Here is a 21,749-nt window from a genome sequence, read left to right on the forward strand (position 1 = left end):
AGTAGAGGGATTTAAATGATTCTCTGCATCTTTGACAGTGAAACTTTTATCGAGAACTTTTGGGAGAATGCTGCGTCATATGGCTCATGAAGGTCGTAAGGATATCAAAACTCTCGTTACGTTTTGTACACTTTAAAAAAGGAAGAATTTTGTTTAGATGACGGAACAAATTCTTCTTCAGAAGTTTCAACGAACATCTGGGGCATGTGTCTATCTCTCGCTTGGTTTAATTAAGAAAACCTAACAGGTAATACATCAAAACTGAGACAAGTTTTTTTCACAATGTATTTTCAAGTAACTTTGATGCGACAGAAACACTTATGAGAACATGTCTCCAATCACATGTCGTCCAGACTTGCACTTTGAAATGGCAATCTGATGCCGTTACAGATTCTAAAACAAAAACTGCAAGCTTTCTGTACTTCTGTTGATCGAGACCAACCTCAACACCGAATTCTAGGCGACGATCAAATATTGAGTCTTTAATTGATTCGGTCCATTAGGATATGCAATTAACAAATTTTAAAATGTCTCTCTAAATTGAAAGACCTAACAGAAGAGTGATTGCAGTTGTAGAAAAGCGTCCTCTTGAAAATCGAATTGATACCGGATATGGATTTGGATTGATAGAATGTCAAACACCGCATTGTAAATCAATGATTTGATCGGAATTTTTTTTCCTCTGGAAATAGGGTTTAAGACTTCGGCTGGCATGAGGACACCATAAAATCTTAATGAAAGGCTGCCGATATCTGCTAAGCAGCAGTCAAATGACAAGAGAAATCTTTTTCGTGAAAACTGAAGATCGTAATTCCTCGGTAATTGTTCCTCGGTAATCAACACAAATAAAAAAACAAAACAAAAAACAAATAACAAACTTTTTGAAGGCCACCAAGTCTTGAATATTAATTTTTGTATGTGCGTGCGTGCATGCATGTGTGCGTAGGTGTTTTGTCTGTGTGTTTACGTGTGTGTGTGTGCGTGTGGTTAAGTTCACTTCTGTCTGACCTTAGGATTATGTTTGACTGAAAGATCGGCATGACTTACAACGCTTGGAGTCCGTACAAGTTGCCTCAAGATATGATACAGAATGCATTACAAACATCAAATAGTCTGTAGTTAACTTCAATTGAAATTGTTTTTTGTCGTTTGTGTGATGTACTATGATTTATTTTCTAAGTCCTTTATTAAATTTTCAACAAGAATTTGTCCAAGTGAAAAAATCTAATATTTTTTCAAGTTTTCTGTACATTTCTACCGATACTGATTTTTTTTGCTTGGTCTAATTCGTGTTTGATATATAATACTGGTCCTGAACAATGAAATCAGAGTAGATCACAAAAACGGAAAAATCATTTTGAATTGAAGTAAACTACAGAATGTTTGAAGTCAGTAATACAGTCTGTATCATATCGTGAGACAACTTGTGTGCACTCCTTGGTAACTGACAATTTCTTCGGGTAAAAATAAGAGAAATCACGTTTCTTCAATTCTTGTGCAGATAATTTTTCTTCCCCAACAACGCGAAAACATCTATTGTTTTTCAAAACAATTTCTTTCCAATCAAAAATTTCGTAATATTCCGCCGGGTTCGATATTTTGAAGACTTGTTTGTTCATCCTGAACTAAATTTTTTTGTCTGTGTCGACGCTTCAAGACAAAAATATGTTTTTGATCAAATTTCTGCAATTATTGTGCATCAAATCTCTTCCTCAAACAATTGCGGCGTTCTCTGTTCAATTTTGATATACTTCCTGCAACAGTCTCTGGGGAACAAATTAGTGAAGTTGATCGGTTGAAAACTATTCCTACTGTCATTTTCTCGAAATATTTTCCAAATGTTTTTTGTATCTGGTTTTCTGTGATGTTTTCGAGAGCGTCCTCACTGAGACCTAAGTGCAAGCTATTAATTTGGATTATTTCAATTTTTTCACTTTCAGAGTACTGCTCAAAGCAATTGTAATTCTAGCATTGTCAGTTTTCCATATTGAATGATGAACAACCCACAATGATTGGTTCTTTGCGTTCGAATCGTTGGTTTTTTAAATGAACTTTTAAAATGTTACTGTAAATTTTGTTCATGGTCAAATTGTACCAGCTTTTTATGAGTTTGGAAGCAAAAGTTGAATCAATGTTACAATTTTTCAGCTTGCTAAAAATTTTTTAAGAGGAGTTGAATGAGTCATCTGAAGATTGTCTGGACCGATTTAGCTCTCGTACGGGGAAATAACTTTTCAGTCATTCCACAAGCTTTAAAAAACTTATCTAATAAATGACAATTCTCGCAAAAAAATTAAAACTGTTTAAGGACTGAAGACCAAGAATAATCACTCCATTGATTTAATTGTTCTTTCCAACAACTGAAGGAGAAAGAGTTCGTTATTTCATTAGTTTACCCAACAATGGTTGCTTAATTAACTTTGAATCGTATCCTGAACTGTTGAAACCGAAAACTGGAAGATCAAGACAATGGCGGCAAAAAGTTCGAATAGACCATGGATTGATTTAAATTATTTTTTAAAATTTTGAGTTCAATTAAATGAGTCCAATTATTAATATTAATTGACAAGTTTACTGTTCCACAACCCAAGGTAACATTGTTTATATGATTGTAGAAAGAATGACACGATTGTGAGGCTGTGAGTTTTTGACTTGGTATCGTCTCAGTGATATAAAGAAATTCGTGAGTTTTTTGCTTCGTCATTTTTTTTCAGAAACTGCATGTAACATCATGTTTTTCAGATAAAAACCATTGGTTCTAAAAAGATCGCGTTGTTGTTTGCGGGGTAAATATATTTGAAGTGTCTGTTTCTTCAACTTGATATTAACGGAAAAGTTCAACTTGTGGAAAATTAAATCCAATTTTTCGTGGAGTAATTGCGATTTATATTTTCAGGATTTAAAGTCATAAAAATAGTTTTTGAAATAGTTTTAAGATACCGTCTTGTAGGAAACATTCAACAGTTGAAATGTTTTTTCTGGGTACAAAAGCTTTCGTTACTTTTTGAGCACTTTTAAAAAGGGGGAGACTTTTATTTAGATGCCGAGACAATTTCTTCTTTAGAAGTTTCAACGAATATTTGGGTCTAGTGTCTGTCTCTCGAATTTTTTATTAACACTCTGACAGGTAATTTGTTAGCAATAAAACAAGTTTTGCTCTCAAGGGGATGTCAAATAACTTCGATGCAATAGAAACGCGTATGAGAACGTCTCTCCCATCAGTTGTCGTATAGTCTGACACTTTCGATTGTTAATCTGATACCGTTATTGCTTCTAAGACAACCACTGCAAGGTTTCTGAACTTCTGTTGATCAAGACTAACTTCAACACTGACTTCTAGAAGACGATCAACTTTTGAGTCATTTAGTTGATACGGCCCATTAGGGAAAATTTGCAACTCCAAACTCCAAAATTTGCAACTCCAAATTTTTAAGTGTCTCTCTAATTTGAAAGATTAAGCAAAAGATTGAATGCATTGTTAGAGAAGATTTTTCTTCAAAGTCGAGCCGAAATCGGATACCCAACAGTCATGAGCATTGAAACTGATCACGGTTACCGGGCTTTTGTGTTTTAGCTCTGAACGATCACTAAATTTAGTTCTGAACGATCACTAAGAATCTGGTCAAAAGTAACACATGGGAAACTGTCTGGATCCTGGTTGTTGTGTCGTAAAAATTTTGAGAAAGTGTCTATGATTTTCTCTACATACTCAATCCCCCGAGAAAACTAACCATACATAGGTTATCATTCAACGGATTCCGATTGTTCCGAACCCGTAACAAAATCTTTACTTCTTTATTTTCTATTAAAATTTCATGAAAATTTTTTGTTCCACAACCGAGGGGAATATCGTTCTTATGATATAGAAAGGATGACAGGTTTGTGAGTTTTTGACTTAGTATCATTTCTGTGGGATAATAAGTTTTCGTGAAATTCCGCTTCGTCAAAATTCTCTTTCAGAATCCGAAGAATGTCTCTTTTACATAAAACCATTGGTTCTAAAAAGATCGTGTTGTTGTTCACGGGTTAAATATATGTGAAAGTGTCTGTTCCCTCATGGACGTGTTGCATGACTATACCAAAAGCAAAGTTGATATTAACAGAACAACTCAATCTCTTGAATAACTCAGACTTTATGATCATAAACAGGTTTTTTTTAAAAAAAACTGCGAGATACCGTCTTGTAAGAAACATTTAACTGTTTTCATTTAGTTCAACAACATAGGGTCTTACAAAAATTCTGGCAAATCAACATAATTTTTATAATAATTCCCGATCATGTTACTGCGCTTTTCATTTTTGTAAGTTTGTTGGGAGTAGAGGGTGTTAAATGCTTCTCCACCGCTCTGACATTCAAATTGTTATGGAGAACTTATTTTTGAGGAAGGCGGCGTCATATCGTTCATGAAATTCCTACGGTTACCAAAACTCTCGTTAACTTTTGAATGTTTTAAAAAAGGCAGACTTCTTTTCAGGTGACGAGACATATTCATCTTCTGAAGTTTGGACGATAATTTGGAACAAGTTGCTGTCCCTTTCTTCTTTTAAAAACTCTAACAGGTAATTTATCAGAAATAAAACAAATTTTGCTCTCACTTAAAGCCGTAACCAAATTTGGGAAGTCTTGCCCAAAAGAAAATATAGAACTGTCTCAACATTTATCAACAAATGAGAGTTGAACAATTATGGTGCAGATGTTATTCCTAAAACAATGTAGAACTGATGCCTGTAGCCAATCAAGAGATTGACAGTAGAAAATTTCAACAGACAATTTGATAAAATTTTTATCCTAATTTTCTATCGAATAACATTAGATGAAATTACAAGAGGGACTATAACAGTTCATATTGATATGTATCCTTATTATTAGGTTCTAAAACTGTTCAGATTCCAGTAATCTAGGTTGTTTCCCCAGTATCAAAAACTCTGAATTATGGTTGAATTGTTTATTAGAGGCGGGAAAACGTGCGTCATCACCACAAGCCGAGGTAAATTTTGATCAAGCCAAAAATTATCCTAAATATACGCAAATGATCGTCAAAGAGACGCAAAATTACTTCATTAATCATCCAATTTATTTGGTTGACGGAATCAACACGATTCAATGAAACTCTGAAGAGTGCCATTTCTAATCGTCGGTGAAAGAATTAACCAATTGAAATACAGGTTAGAGGTTTAAATTCAATTATGAATCACTTCATTTACGCAAGCTTAGAGTATCTAAAAACAGACTGAAGTGACTTGTGTAATTTTCCTTGCCTATGCATTTTGTGTTTATCAAAGTACACTTTACTCATTTTGGAAAGAGCAAATACTTCATTTAGTCTACTTACAAAGAAGGCAATCAAGTTTTTAAAGAAGTAGAAGGCTACAGAGGAACTTAACAAGAAAAATTGTTGAAACGGAACGGAACCTAAAACCTCTGAACCAAATTTTGGATTATCCGACCTCACAAAGAAACAAAAAGCAGGGTTCCTGCTCTTTTTATGATTTCCTGTTCCTCCAGAGATGTAGGAATCTCAATTCCAAAACTATAGGATCAAACACAAATTCCATCCAAATGGAGACAACTAAAGCTGTGAAACACCTAGTTGCTGATGAATCGAAATTACATCAATTATTTCCGCTGTCTGCTAACGAAGGTCTAAAGCTTCTTCCACAAGTCAGTAATACAGTCTGTATCATATCGTGAGACAACTTGTGTGCACTCCTTGGTCACTGACAATTTCTTCGGGTAAAAATAAGAGAAATCACGTTTCTTCAATTCTTGTGCAGAAGATTTTTCTTCCCCAACAACGCGAAAGCATCTATTGTTTTTCAAAACAATTTCTTTCCAATCAAAAATTTCGTAATATTCCGCCGGGTTCGATATTTTGAAGACTTGTTTGTCCATCCTGAACTAAATTTTTTTGTCTGTGTCGACGCTTCAAGACAAAAATATGTTTTTGATCAAATTTCTGCAATTATTGTGCATCAAATCTCTTCCTCAAACAATTGCGGCGTTCTCTGTTCAATTTTGATATACTTCCTGCAACAGTCTCTGGGGAACAAATTAGTGAAGTTGATTGGTTGAAAACTATTCCTACTGTCATTTTCTCGAAATATTTTCCAAATGTTTTTTGTATCTGGTTTTCTGTGATGTTTTCGAGAGCGTCCTCACTGAGACCTAAGTGCAAGCTATTAATTTGGATTATTTCAATTTTTTCACTTTCAGAGTACTGCTCAAAGCAATTGTAATTCTAGCATTGTCCGTTTTCCATATTGAATGATGAACAACCCACAATGATTGGTTCTTTGCGTTCGAATCGTTGGTTTTTTAAATGAACTTTTAAAATCTTACTGTAAATTTTGTTCATGGTCAAATTGTACCAGCTTTTTATGAGTTTGGAAGCAAAACTTGAATCATTGTTACAATTTTTCAGCTTGCTAAAAAATTTTTAAGAGGAGTTGAATGAGTCATCTGAAGATTGTCTGGACCGATTTAGCTCTCGTACGGGGAAATAACTTTTCAGTCATTCCACAAGCTTTAAAAAACTCATCTAATAAATTACAATTCTCGCAAAAAAATTAAAACTGTTTAAGGACTGAAGACCAAGAATAATCACTCCAATGATTTAATTGTTCTTTCCAACAACTGAAGGAGAAAGAGTTCGTTAATTCATTAGTTTACCCAACAATGGTTGCTTAATTAACTTTGAATCGTATCCTGAACTGTTGAAACCGAAAACTGAAAGATCAAGACAATGGCGGCAAAAAGTTCGAATAGACCATGGATTGATTTAAATTATTTTTTAAAATTTTGAGTTCAATTAAATGAGCTCAATTATTAATTTTAATTGACAAGTTTACTGTTCCACAACCCAAGGTAACATTGTTTATATGATTGTAGAAAAAATGACACGATTGTGAGGCTGTGAGTTTTTGACTTGGTATCGTCTCAGTGATATAAAGAAATTCGTGAGTTTTTTGCTTTGTCATTTTTTTTCAGAAACTGCATGTAACACCATGTTTTTCAGATAAAAACCATTGGTTCTAAAAAGATCGCGTTGTTTTTTGCGGGGTAAATATATTTGAAGTGTCTGTTTCTTCAACTTGATATTAACGGAAAAGTTCAACTTGTGGAAAATTGAATCCAATTTTTCGTGGAGTAATTGCGAATTATATTTTCAGGATTTAAAGTCATAAAAATAGTTTTTGAAATAGTTTTAAGATACCGTCTTGTAGGAAACATTCAACAGTTGAAATGTTTTTTCTGGGTACAAAAGCTTTCGTTACTTTTTGAGCATTTTTAAAAAGGGGGAGACTTTTATTTAGATGCCGAGACAATTTCTTCTTTAGAAGTTTCAACGAATATTTGGGTCTAGTGTCTGTCTCTCGCATTTTTAATTAACACTCTGACAGGTAATTTGTTAGCAATAAAACAAGTTTTGCTCTCAAGGGGATGTCAAATAACTTCGATGCAATAGAAACGCGTATGAGAACGTCTCTCCCATCAGTTGTCGTCTAGTCTGACACTTTCGATTGTTAATCTGATACCGTTATTGCTTCTAAGACAACCACTGCAAGGTTTCTGAATTTCTGTTGATCAAGACTAACTTCAACACTGACTTCTAGAAGACGATCAACTTTTGAGTCATTTAGTTGATACGGCCCATTAGGGAAAATTTGCAACTCCAAACTCCAAAATTTGCAACTCCAAATTTGTAAGTGTCTCTCTAATTTGAAAGATTAAGCAAAAGATTGAATGCATTGTTAGAGAAGATTTTTCTTCAAAGTCGAGCCGAAATCGGATACCCAACAGTCATGAGCATTGAAACTGATCACGGTTACCGGGCTTTTGAGTTTTAGTTCTGAACGATCACTAAATTTAGTTCTGAACGATCACTAAGAATCTGGTCAAAAGTAACACATGGGAAACTGTCTGGATCCTGGTTGTTGTGTCGTAAAAATTTTGAGAAAGTGTCTATGATTTTCTCTTCATACTCAATCACCCGAGAGAACTAACCATACATAGGTTATCATTCAACGGATTCCGATTGTTCCGAACCCGTAACAAAATCTTTACTTCTTTATTTTCTATTAAAATTTGATGAAAATTTTTTGTTCCACAACCGAGGGGAATATCGTTCTTATGATATAGAAAGGATGACAGGTTTGTGAGTTTTTGACTTAGTATCATTTCTGTGGGATAATAAGTTTTTGTGAAAATCCGCTTCGTCAAAATTCTCTTTCAGAATCCGAAGAATGTCTCTTTTACATAAAACCATTGGTTCTAAAAAGATCGTGTTCTTGTTTACGGGTTAAATATATGTGAAGGTGTCTGTTCCCTCATGGACGTGTTGCATGGCTATACCAAAAGCAAAGTTGATATTAACAGAACAACTCAATCTCTTGAATAATTCAGACTTTATGATCATAAACAGGTTTTTTTAAAAAAAACTGCGAGATACGGTCTTGTAAGAAATATTTAACTGTTTTCATTTAGTTCAACAACATAGGGTCTTACAAAAATTCTGGCAAATCAACATAATTTTTATAATAATTCCCGATCATGTTACTGCGTTTTTCATTTTTGTAAGTTTGTTGGGAGTAGAGGGTGTTAAATGCTTCTCCACCACTCTGACATTCAAATTGTTATGGAGAACTTATTTTTGAGGAAGGCGGCGTCATATCGTTCATGAAATTCCTACGGTTACCAAAACTCTCGTTAACTTTTGAATGTTTTAAAAAAGGCAGATTTCTTTTCAGGTGACGAGACATATTCATCTTCTGAAGTTTGGACGATAATTTGGAACAAGTTGCTGTCCCTTTCTTCTTTCAAAAACTCTAACAGGTAATTTATCAGAAATAAAACAAATTTTGCTCTCACTTAAAGCCGTAACCAAATTTGGGAAGTCTTGCCCAATAGAAAATATAGAACTGTCTCAACATTTATCAACAAATGAGAGTTGAACAATTATGGTGCAGATGTTATTCCTAAAACAATGTAGAAAAGATGCCTGTAGCCAACCAAGAGATTGACAGTAGAAAATTTCAACAGACAATTTGATAAAATTTTTATCGTAATTTTCTATCGAATAACATTAGATGAAATTACAAGAGGGACTATAACAGTTCATATTGATATGTATCCTTATTATTAGGTTCTAAAACTGTTCAGATTCCAGTAATCTAGGTTGTTTCCCCCAGTATCAAAAACTCTGAATTATGGTTGAATTGTTTATTAGAGGCGGGAAAACGTGCGTCATCACCACAAGCCGAGGTAAATTTTGATCAAGCCAAAAATTATCCTAAATATACGCAAATGATCGTCAAAGAGACGCAAAATTACTTCATTAATCATCCAATTTATTTGGTTGACGGAATCAACACGATTCAATGAAACTCTGAAGAGTGCCATTTCTAATCGTCGGTGAAAGAATTAACCAATTGAAACACAAGCTAGAGGTTTAAATTCAATTATGAATCACTTCATTTACGCAAGCTTAGAGTATCTAAAAACAGACTGACGTGACTTGTGTGATTTTCCTTGCCTATGCATTTTGTGTTTATCAAAGTACACATTACTCATTTTGGAAAGAGCAAATACTTCATTTAGTCTACTTACAAAGAAGGCAATCAAGTTTTTAAAGAAGTAGAAGGCTACAGAGGAACTTAACAAGAAAAATTGTTGAAACGGAACGGAACCTAAAACCTCTGAACCAAATTTTGGATTATCCGACCTCACAACGAAACAAAAAGTAGGGTTCCTGCTCTTGTTATGATTTCCTGTTCCTCCAGAGATGTAGGAATCTCAATTCCAAAACTATAGGATCAAACACAAATTCCATCCAAATGGAGACAACTAAAGCTGTGAAACACCTAGTTGCTGATGAATCGAAATTACATCAATTATTTCCGCTGTCTGCTAACGAAGGTCTAATGCTTCTTCCACAATTTTCCAGTATCCTACCTAATGCACGGAACTATTTTTCTGAAAACTAGATCAAACATTAACTGCACAAGATCCATTACAAGAGTGTACAAGCCGCTCTCCTCCCTGCGTCAACAAAATTGTCGACAAAGAGCGGGACGTTACAGTCCCAGAAAATGTTTTCGGTTCATGCATATACTATGACAGAAGCAATAATTCCCGGTCCTATTTCAATATAATTCTCTACTTGAGTGATGCAGCAATTAACAATTTTGACAGAAAAGTTTTCAGTGTGCATTTATCTAGCTGGAGAAAATAACGACACAAGTTGCAAAAAATGAAGAAAACGCTAACAATAAGAATGCAAATCTTCGTGAACCTTTCTTTCATAGAATATTGTCATTTTTGTTGTAGTATTTTGTTGAATTTTGGTGAAAATTTTGTAACTTGAAGAGTAACAACTAAGATGAGTTTCATCAATCCAAACTTTGGACCTCAAATTATCAAAAAGTACAAACTAATCTGTCGGGTGCCAATATTTTACCTGTGATCATAAACAACGGTGAGACTTTCGGTTTATACCACGGTAGGCGACTCATCAAAACTGATTGTCTAACAAAGTACAAAGTGATCATATTTTCTTTTCAAAATTACAGAGGAAAGCTTTTTGAACAACTCTCATCAATTGAACTGGAAGCTGCCAAATACTAAAAAGGGATTCAATTTGTAAAAAAAAGCACTCAGCTTTTTTAGTAATCATATAATCCATCTCTGTCTGAGAGTAATTGAGCAAAGTTGTATTTTAGCAAGATTTTGGAACTGGAAAAAGAAAATCGAAAAATGTGAGCAATTTTCTTCGAAAACGAACAAAAAAACGGTCTTCTCGCTAATGGTTTATGCTTTTCTCTCAAACTGCGCATTGCATCGGTTGGCAAAGAGTGTCTTTTTTTTGGAAGAATTATAGGTGTTGGTGATCCCTCGTTAGAAAATTTTAGGGCTTTCTCCAAATTGTCGAAGCTACATGCTTCAGGTTTTATGGTAACTAAATTTTCGAAAAGAACAGGCTACCTGTATTGTATTTTTTCCTTCTTGTCTTTCCCTGTTGATTTTGTATTTCATTGGACACTTCATTGGATTAGTTTTTTTTTCATTTCTCAAGTTTCTTAATCCACACTTCTACAAGGCTTTTAATTTTTGACTTCTATTTAAAATGAGTTCACTCCTCGTTGTTGATGTTGAAGGCTTCAAAATGAAATTGTCAAGGAAATAGGAATAAGTAGCAATGGCATTTCAGTTGGAATCTCCTTCTCTATCCCTCTCCGATCTTATTTGAAAACCTGGGAAGAAACATTGCAATTGGCTAACATCGAAGAAAAACAAAACCGATTGGAACTCTGGAATTACACCCTATGGTTACCTTCACATTGTCATAGATCTAATTCGCAATATTAGAGAGTACGAGGTGATAGATTACTCTGATTCCCTCTGGGTTTTATTCACATCAAACCTAAATGATTTTAGAAACAGAACTGCGCTAAATTTTTTCTACCAAAAACAAGTTAGGGATCCTTATGAAAGAAATGGAGACATGTTTATTACCTAACACAATATTCAGACGAGTAGCTTTCTACGACCTGAACGTTTTATTACGTCCTTCTGTTGAGGTAATTGTCAAACAAATTGGTCACTGAGCTTTCTTTCTTGGTTAAGTGTTCTTCTTTACCGAGTGAATATTCGCAGATGCTCCTGCATTGTGCTTAAGAAAGGTGTCAGCTTTATGGTTTTAGGATACCACAAAAGTTTGAATCATAAAGACTACAAACGCAATTTTTTGAATTAAAAGATATTTTTTATAAATATTGTGAAGTTGATTCTCCGTTGCATATTTTCATATTTCTGGTGTCAGAAAAAAATCCAACCCCGACCGATATTGTGTTCAATAATGTAATTAACAAACAAAAATCTCAGTCACTTCTGGGAAAAAATGATTCAAGATCTCTTTTTCTTTTATTTTCCAATGCATTCTGATTCTAATTTTTTTAATAATCAGCGTTGCTGTGAGGAAACTGTTCTGTAGGCATGAATTTTATCAGTATGTGCTCGATAGATTTTACCGCAACCACGACTGTTATCTTACTGTAATTACCCAAAGAGATATCTTGAATTGATAACAAATGAATATTGTGATATTCAACGTCTTCAATTGCTTACGCAGAAAACAATTTGATAAAAGTTTTATCGTAATTTTCTATCGAATAATGGTAGATGAAACTTACAAGAGGGACTATAACAGTACAAATTGATATGTATCCTTATTATTAGGTTCTCAAACTGTTCAGATGCCAGTAATCTAGGTTGTTTCCCCAGTATCAAAAACTCTGAATTATGGTTGAAATGTTTATTAGAGGCGGGAAAACGTGCGTCATCACCACAAGCCGAGATAAATTTTGATCAAGCCGAAAATTATCCTAAATATACGCAAATGATCGTCAAAGAGACACAAAATTACTTCATTAATCATCCAGTTTATTTGGTTGACGGAATCAACACGATTCAATGAAACTCTGAAGAGTGTCATTTTTAATAGTTGGTGAAAGAGTTAACCAATTGAAATACAGGTTAGAGGTTTAAATTCAATTATGAATCACTTCATTTACGCAAGCTTAGAGTATCTAAAAACAGACTGACGTGACTTGTGTGATTTTCCTTGCCTATCCACTTTGTGTTTATCAAAGTTCACATTACTCATTTTGGAAGGAGCAAATACTTCATCTAGTCTACTTACAAAGAAGGCAATCAAGTTTTTAAAGAAGTAGAAGGCTACAGAGGACCTCAACAAGAAAAATTGTTGAAAGAGAACGGAACCTAAAACCTCTGAATCAAGTTTTGGATTATCCGTCCTCACAAAGAAACGAAAAGTAGGATTCCTCTTGTTATGATTTCTTGTTCCTCCAGAGATGTCGGAATCTCAATTCCAAAACTATTGGATCAAACACAAATTCCATCCAAATGGAAACACCTAAAGCTGTGGCGACGAGTTGCTGATGAATCGAAATTACATCAATTATTTCCGCTGTCTGGTAACGAAGGTCTAAAACTTCTTCCACATTTTTCTAGTATCCTACTTAATGCACGGAACTATTTTTCTGAAAACTAGATTAAACATTAACTGCACAAGATCCATTACAAGAGTGTACAACCCGCTCTCCTCCCTGCGTCAACAAAACTGTCGACAAAGAGCGGGACGTTACAGTCCCAGAAAATGTTTTCGGTTCATGCATTTACAATGACAGATGCAATAACTCCCGGTCCTATTTCAAAATAATTCTCTACTTGAGTGATGCAGCAATTAACAATTTTGACAAAAAAAGTTTTCAGTGTGCATTTATCTAACTGGAGAAAATAACAACACAAGTTGCAAAAAATGAAGAAAACGCTAACAATAAGAATGCAAAACTTCGTGAACCTTTTTTTCATAGATTATTGTCATTTTGTTGTGTTATTTTGATGAATTTTGGTGAAAATAGTAAACTTTTTGTAAATTGAAGAGTAACAACTAAGATGAGTTTCATCAATCCAAACTTTTTGGAACTCAAATTATCAAAAACGTACAAATTATTCTGTTGGGTGCCAATATTTTACCTGTGATCATAAACAACTGTGAGACTTTGAGTTTATAACACGGTAGACGACTCATCAAAACTGATTAACTGACAAAGTACAAAGTGATTAAATTTTCTTTGCAAAATTTCAGAGAAAAGCATTTTGAACAAATCTCATCAATTGAACTGGAAGCTGCCAAATACTAAAAAGTGATTCAATTTGTAAAAAAAGCATTCCGCTTCTTTAGTAATCATTTAATCCATCTCTGTCTGAGAGTAATTGAGCAAAGTTGTGTTTTTGCAATATTTTGGAACTGCTAAAGGAAAATCGAAAAATGTGAGCAATTTTCTTCGAAAACGAACAAAAAAACGGTCTTCTCGCTAATGGTTTATGCTTTTCTCTCAAATTGAGCATTGCATCGGTTAGCAAAGAGTGTCTTTCTTGGAAAAATTATAGGTGTTGGTGATCCCTCGTTAGAAAAATTTAGGGTTTTCTTCAAATTGTTCAAGCTACATGCGTCAGGTTTTATGGTAACTAAATTTTCGAAAAGAACAGGCTAACTATATTTTTTCCCTCTTGTCTTTCGCTGTTGATTTTGTGTTTCATTGGACACATCACTGGATTAGAGTTTTTTACATTTCTCAAGTTTCTTAATCCACACTTGTACCAGGCTTTTAATTTTTGGCTTCTACTTAAAATGAGTTCAGCCCTCGTTGTTGATGTTGAAGGCTTCAAAATGAAGCTGTCAAGGAAATAGGAATAGCACCTGCACTGTGCTTAACAAAGGTGTCTGCTTTATGGTTTGAGGATGCCACAAAAGTTTGAATCATAAAGACTACAGACACAAATTTTTCTAATTAAAAGGTAAATTTTATAAGTATTGTGAAGTTGATTCTCCGTTGCATATTTTCATATTTCTGGTGTCAGAAAAAAAATCCAACCCCGACCGATGTTGTGTTCAATAATGTAATTAACAAACAAAATCGCAGTCACTTTTGGGAAAAAATGATTCAAGGTCTCTTTTTCTTTTTTTCCAATGCATTCTGATTCTAATTTTTTAATAATCAGCGTTGCTGTGAGGAAACCGCTCTGTGGGCATGAATTTTATCAGTATGTGCTCGATAGGTTTTACCGCAACCACGACTGTTATTTTACTGAAATTACCCAAAGAGATATCTTGAAACGATAACAGATGAATATTATGATATTCAACGTCTTCAATTGCTTACCCAGAAAACATGTTGGCAGCTTTTTCTCATTTTCTATCCGATCAATTAACTCCTAAAACCATTCAACGGGGATCAAAATAGATTATAATTTGTTATATCTTCAACCTGGACTTTATGCGTTCTTTGATGGAATACTCATCCGCATGTACAGTTTGCTTAAGAAAAAACGGGCGACCTAAAAAGTAGATCTAAAATGGATTATCAAGCAGGTATCTCGTGAAGTTGCCAAGTAAAGATTTATTTCTTGTGATTTCTAGTCCTGGCTTTTCTAAGAAAAATGGATTCTCTTCAAATGATTGGCCTAATGGCATCAGACCGCTTGAGAGCCTATATCCATTAGATATCTTTAGAATTCATGCGTTAATTGATTTTACTGGAATTGTTCAGTACTCTGTCATTGGAGATACAAAGGTTCCCGTTCTGCGCTGCTTTCCATTAGACTAAAGATCGTCTTGTGGTCGAATGTCTTTTAAGAACGTGCTTAGTGATAGTTCCTTCAAAAACCTACGTTGTTGAGAAAAAAATCCTTTCTATTAGTACAGAGTTACCTTCCAAATTTGGAGATTTAATACAATTTGTATCTGTTAGCTTGACACGAGTCTGTTTATGTTCAGAAAACAAAAACAAATCTGACCACATAATGAATTAAGCGGAGTACCTTATTTCAGTGGAGTACCAAGAAAACGTGGAAGATCTTTTGGAGCACTTGCTGGCATGTTAGCTCGTACAGCTTTTCTAATACTTGAAAATGTTTTTATTCTGCTAATAAACAAATTACCGTGACATTGTGGAATCAACTCTATCGCAAACTGAAAAAGCTGTTGCAGGAAAGATGTCGATGAACACGGCATTAAAAAAATCTGCTTCAAACAACATAACGAAATAATTAGGAAGACGCAAAAATGAAAGAATAAGAAAGAATTGACCACAAAACCGAACTGAAATGAAAAAATGAAAAACAAAGTAGAACAACCAATAAATCGAAACAGAAACTCATTAAAAGAAAATTATTCCACGAGAACAGTGACAAGACTTTTTTTCAATTTTTCCAGAATAATGATTGGAATTTCTCGATCTGCATAATACCTATTGATCAACCACACTCCAATCAGTAAAATGGAAAATGTGTCATAGTGGTTACAGACGAAGTTTAGTTGGTGAATAATCAGAAGCTTCGTTTTTTTCTAACTGTGAAGATTACATCAACAACGAATAAGTTTAAACATAGAACGGACTTTACGCAAATAAATCGTTTTCTATCGAAATAGTTTTCTGGTACAAATGTACCAAAGATTCAGATTTTATTTTTCAGAGTGACGAATATGAAAAGAATCCTGGAGATATAGCCAATAATGCGTTCGTATCCTGGAAATAAACAGGTTGTCAAGATGAAATTTTTTGTTATGTGAGGCTTCGAGTGGATGTTTTTTCCTGTGATCGACTAATACTACCAAACTTTAATGTCAGAACTACTTCTTTCCCGAACTGTTTTTATCCTTTAACGGAAAAAAAGACACACATAGTAAAATTGTCGAGGCTTCATTATTCACAAGACAAGTTGCAGTTGATGAAGGAGCAGTTAAAATTATTCAATCACATCTGCCATCTGAACCAGTAAGATGAAATTAATTCGAACAACTACATTTTTTTTTCGTTCCCAGAGATCAAAACCAGTTTATTTATTAGTATTTATTTAACAATGCTTCAGTACAATATTTTGGTATCGTGATGACGAAAAACAGTGCGTTCACAGAGAACAAAAAAAAAATCTTTCTTTTTCAAAAACTTGATTGAGAGAAGTTAATTCAAAAAAATATTTTAATTATCTGTAAAAAGAACTTAGGAGCATTTGGTTTTCACGATGTAATCTATAAAATTCTAAGATGGTGGACCAAATGCTAAATTAGTTGAAACTAAAATTCATTTTTTGTTTTTAGATTTAACATTAATGCAGAAATCGACGTTGAGTCAGATTACCTCGATCTAGTTGCATCAGGAATACGTGTCAAGGTATTTTCTACAGAAACTCTAAAGGAAACAGTCAAATTTATGGTTGCTGGCAGCAAACTGTCTTGAATTCTGATAACTCACAGTGATCAGGTGACAAAATCGGTACGTTGAAACTCAATTTTTGAGGTGTTTTTTAATGACAGTATCTCTTATCTACTCATCCTTATCTATTCTACGAGTAGTCACTGGATATTACTGGCTAACAAAAAAACTGTTTTATTTCGCAGATTCATTCGGCAAACCGATCTCGTATTACTACCATCTTCAATGTCAATTTCCCCACCGAAAGAACAAACTCGTGTCATGTAAACTTCTATATTTTGATTTATGTTGTTTATATTGTATTCATTTATCATATTTAATGTACAACAGTTTGTAGGAATGCAAAATTGATATAGCATGTTGATAAAATTTTTAGCACCTGTCCACTAACTAATTGTACAAAAGAAAACCTTCTAAATAATGAGTAAAAATAAAATAAAACAACAATTTATAAATTGTTTTGAGACAGGTTTTGTAAGCAATTCTACAAAAACCTGAATTTTTTAGGGGACTTGAGTTCCCTTCGTTATCGCATGCCTTATATCCACTTATATCCAGAAAAATGTGTTCTGTACCAAGCTTTTGGCTTTTTGAAACAATCAGGGTTTCTCTCTCGATGCATCAGTGAGTTTTCGGTGCTCAAGTTCGGTGTCTGATTCCACGGAAAGGTACACAATAGAAGTTGCAGTGGGGTACGATGATTTAGTGCCAAACATTTGAGGGTTGTTTGAACAACAGCTAGCAAGTCTGTTCAAAGATGATTCTAGTGAACATGTTTTTGGTTTTAAGAAAGAATTTAAAGTGCATGGACCTCCATACACTTTTTGTTAGGGAACATTTCTTGATGGCAGCGTATAGAAAGGTTTGAGGCGGATAGCTAGAGGGTTTGTTCTTATTTCCCAATCGCATGCTCAACTCGTTCTTTTGGTTTGAATTTTTATTGTCTCACGTTTGCTCGAATACAACTGATTTTTGTTCACATTTACATCCAAAGTCTGGATATACCAATTTGATGAGTCCTCGCGTATGTTCTCTTTGTCCTTATCATCAGCGCTCTTTTTCTTTTGTTCTCAATCTCCTCATAATTGTCATGTTGTCCTTATCGTCCTCTTTTTTTTCCTTTTGTTCTCATCCTCTCATTCAAAACTTCTTCCTCCTTATCTTTTAAGGTTTAGACCGTTTCTTCGTTGTCTCTCTCTTCTTCGTTCTTATTCTGCTCATACATCTGTTTTGCGTTCTCATAATCCTCATTCTATTCGTTGTTGTCATTTCCATCATATATGTACTAATCGGCCCCACTTTCCTTGTACATGCTTTTTGTGCCCAATTTCCTCATATATGGTTTCTTTGTTCTCATTTTCCTCCTTCATGTTTTCTTCGTACTCACTTTTCCCATAAATGTTTTCTAATTTCGCACCCACTTTCTTCGTACATGCTTTTTTTGTACCCACTTTCATAATACAAGTTCTCTTTGTTCCCATTCTCCTCATTTATGCTGTTTTTGTACCCTATTTCCTTGTAAACGTTTTCTTCCTACTCACTTTCCTAAAATATGTCTTCTTGTTTCTTAATTGCACGTTCTTGGTTTCTGTCAATAACAAAGTCACCCATCTCCAGTTGTTCATTTTCATTTGATCCAACTTCCTCGCCAACATCCATGACAAAATCAGTTTTAAATGCTGGTTTGAGAAAAAATTTCTCATGCGGCACTGGAGACAAATACTTTTAGAATCTCTGTTTCACGCATGCATGACAAATGGTTTCTACGCAGCTTAAAACATGCCGTTTCCAGATAGCAAATTTGTCGTCGAACATCGAACGTTAGTTCGATATAATAAGTCAGTTGCAAAAAATTTTCTGTCTTTTTGTTGTCTGTGATTAAGAGGTCAATATGAGAAAATTCCTTCTAATATATGATTTCGGTTTACGACAAGTTCTTCAGTACAAAAAATGGTAGACAAAAATTTGGTTGTAAACTGAACAATCTCCACTCTTTTTCTACTCCTTCATCATTGCAACTTCATTGAAGGAGTGTGGAAAGAAAAATTTACTTTCTCAGCTTCAGTTACCTGAACGGAATTCCTGAATGACACCTAATATGGAATAAGATGGGTAAATTTAAGAACATTGACAAAGTTGAGACAATTAATCATTTCTAAAGTAGGTATGCTGTTCTCCAATGTTTTCCAGCTTTCACTGTTAAAGCACCTCAAAATGTAATAAGAAATACTAATTTAAAATTAGAAGTAAGTTCTTTCTCTATTTTCTTACAATCTAGACGCTGATGCAGTTTTCATATGATTATACAGATTGAACAAACCAAAATGTCAATTATACTTGCTCAGTCAAAATTCGGCATAAGTCCTTGCTCTAATTTACTCTATACTAAACCTTTGTGTGGTTGTTTTGTAGGATTTTAACCCTGGATTAAAACAAAATGTTGATATGATTTGCTGGGTCAAAAATTCAAGTCATTTTTCAATGTTTTCAAATTGAAGAAACAAAAAGATTAATTATTACTGCTCAGCCAAAAGTTCAGCATATGTCATCTCTACATTTCACAACATACTAGACGTTGGTGTGACCTTTAATATGATATTTAAGATAGAACAAACCAAATATCTATTAAAATGGACAGGTGAAAAATTTGACATAAAACCTCCCTCCATTTTACTATATAGTAGACGTTGAAATGATTTCTCAATTGATTTTGCAGATAGAACGAACCAAAATGTCAATTAAAACTTCTAAATCAAAATATTGACGTAAGTCTTCTCCTATGTTATACTGTGCTAGACGTTAATGCAACTTTTTATATGATTTTACAGAGAGAACAAACCAAAATACCGAATACAATTGCTACGTCAAAAAATCGACATGAGCGTTTTTTCTAATTTTAATTACACTAGACGTTGAAATGATGTCTTTGATATGATTTTACAGCTAGAGCAAACCGAATTCTCAGTTATAATTTCTTGGTCAAAAATTCAGCATAAGTCTTCCCTCGATTCTTCTTTATACTAGACATTGATATGATTTTTTATGTGATTTTACAGGTAGAAACAACTGAAATGTCAATTACAATTGCTGGACCAAAAAATTCTGCGTAAATCCTTTCTCTATTTTACCCTATACTAGACAATGGTGTGATGCTTTTATTTGATTTTACAGATAAAACAAAAAAAAACATGGACTGGAAATGCTAAGTCCAAGATTCGGCAGAAATCTTTCTTCAACTTTACACTACACTAAATGCTTCTAAGTGTTTTGTTCTTAATTTGCAAATTTAATGGAGTTACAAAAACCAAATATCTACGATAGAGTACAGTTTTCAAGACATCGAAACGATTGTAAAAAAATCCAAAATGATTAATCGAAGAGATCTTAGGAATCAAAAATAAGAATAAATTTTTACTGTACAATTTTATCAGGTACAATCTTTTGTATTGCAGAGTATTGGTATCACACAATAGCAATGTATTCCGGTAATACTAAAATTAATTAAAAAAGATGACTGTACAAAATCTGAATGCTGATTTTGACTTTTGAACAAGCAGGACAAAAAAATAAACCAAAGGGCTGAATTGACTAGATTGGAAATAGGTTTTTGGGTCACTATGTAGGTTAAACACAGTGTCTGGTTAAAACACAGAAGCTTTTATTAAAAAAGTTTATGTTCGGAAATGAAGAAAAGTAATTGAATTTAGCTCCAATGTTGTTCCAGCATCTGAATCAGTTAACGATCTTTTTCAAATAATAGAGCAGCACCTCAAATGGAGATGTGATGTGAAAACCAATCTTCCAAAAATTGTTTCGAGCTTTCTCAGCTTGAAACGAAATCTTCCATAAACTTAGCATAGAGTACACAAAACAGCTTCTATCAGTTGTTCATTGTTTCAGCTATATTTCAAGCTTCAGAAGACTGGAAGCCTTCCATAACGGAACTAAAGAAATTAGGGTTCTTCCAGAAACGAGCTACCAAAGTGTTTTCAATCAAGTCAGGCTATATTGACCAACTCCGATAAACAAAGTTGCTGCCCAGTAGTCTGTATCTCGAATACGAAGATTGAACATTATTGAACAAAATGGTCTTGGTTGGCTTTGAGTTTCATGTTCAAGATTTTATAGATATTTGGGAGCTGACATGACCCCTCCAAAGAACAGAAAAACTGCAATTTAAAATACCGAAGCAAAAAAAGGTCATCTGATGTAGTTTTTTTGTGCGAGCTGGAAACCACATAAGCAGAAAACAAATTTGGATGTGTTTGATGATTACTTATCTTTTAACCGCGCTTTGAAGCAAAAGTTTTTTTTTTAGTTTTCTTAATAATACTGCTTCGGATATTCATACTAGATTTTTGTTTGCTAGTTTTATATTAAGCAATTGCTGAATTAGTTAAATAGATCCTTTTTCTGTTAATGCAAATTTTTTAGCATGCGGGCTTGACTAAGGTAACGTCCTCGAGTTGTACCCCAATTTTTAAACTTTTGAGAACATGTTTTTATGTCAAAGGGGGAGAGTTGATGACAACTAGTGCAATAATGATTACTATGATTGCTGTGTCGTGTATGCAGGCGGTCTAGGTACTCTGTCTGAAGATATCTTTAGCAATTAGGTTGAAGTTAGAGGGAGTGTGATTCGTAAAATCTTAGAAATGTTTAGTCGATGGAGCATAGATTGTGGCTCAGAAGCGGTGTCGTGAAGGGAGAATGGTTGAGTGTTGACGGTTAGCGTTGGATAAAAAAGTAGATCCGGTATTCGGAGTAATAATTAAAAGACATATGTGATTTCTTCATAGTCACTCCTGTTCAAAGGTCTACTGGTCTGCCAATAATAGTTGGACTCACATCCGTAATATTTATTTTCATAAATCAGATTGGGCGTTAAAAAGCAATCAAAAGGAGATTTTGGTTTGGGAAAAAATTATTCCAGTTTTTGGTTAGTATAAACA

The 21,749-nt window shown here is 34.0% G+C and overlaps 2 protein-coding genes across 13 annotated transcripts in view; one reads left to right on the top strand and one right to left on the bottom strand.

Moving 5' to 3' along the window:
• Positions 1 to 21,749, bottom strand: part of LOC142342119 (cilia- and flagella-associated protein 46-like) — a 754,419-nt gene that overhangs the window by 642,018 nt on the left and 90,652 nt on the right. The gene's annotated exons all lie outside the window — the stretch shown is intronic.
• LOC142349196 (uncharacterized) overlaps positions 8,146 to 21,749 on the top strand; it is a 35,942-nt gene continuing 22,338 nt past the window's right edge. The window contains exons 1-3 of the mRNA XM_075400646.1: positions 8,146 to 8,152; positions 8,749 to 8,833; positions 16,683 to 16,755. Of these exons, the coding sequence (XP_075256761.1) occupies positions 8,146 to 8,152; positions 8,749 to 8,833; positions 16,683 to 16,755 (165 nt within the window). The remainder of the gene's footprint in view (positions 8,153 to 8,748; positions 8,834 to 16,682; positions 16,756 to 21,749) is intronic.

Source organism: Convolutriloba macropyga, chromosome 1 (assembly GCF_964194025.1).
Source record: "Convolutriloba macropyga chromosome 1, txConMacr16.3, whole genome shotgun sequence".
Classification (NCBI taxonomy): domain Eukaryota; kingdom Metazoa; phylum Xenacoelomorpha; order Acoela; family Convolutidae; genus Convolutriloba; species Convolutriloba macropyga.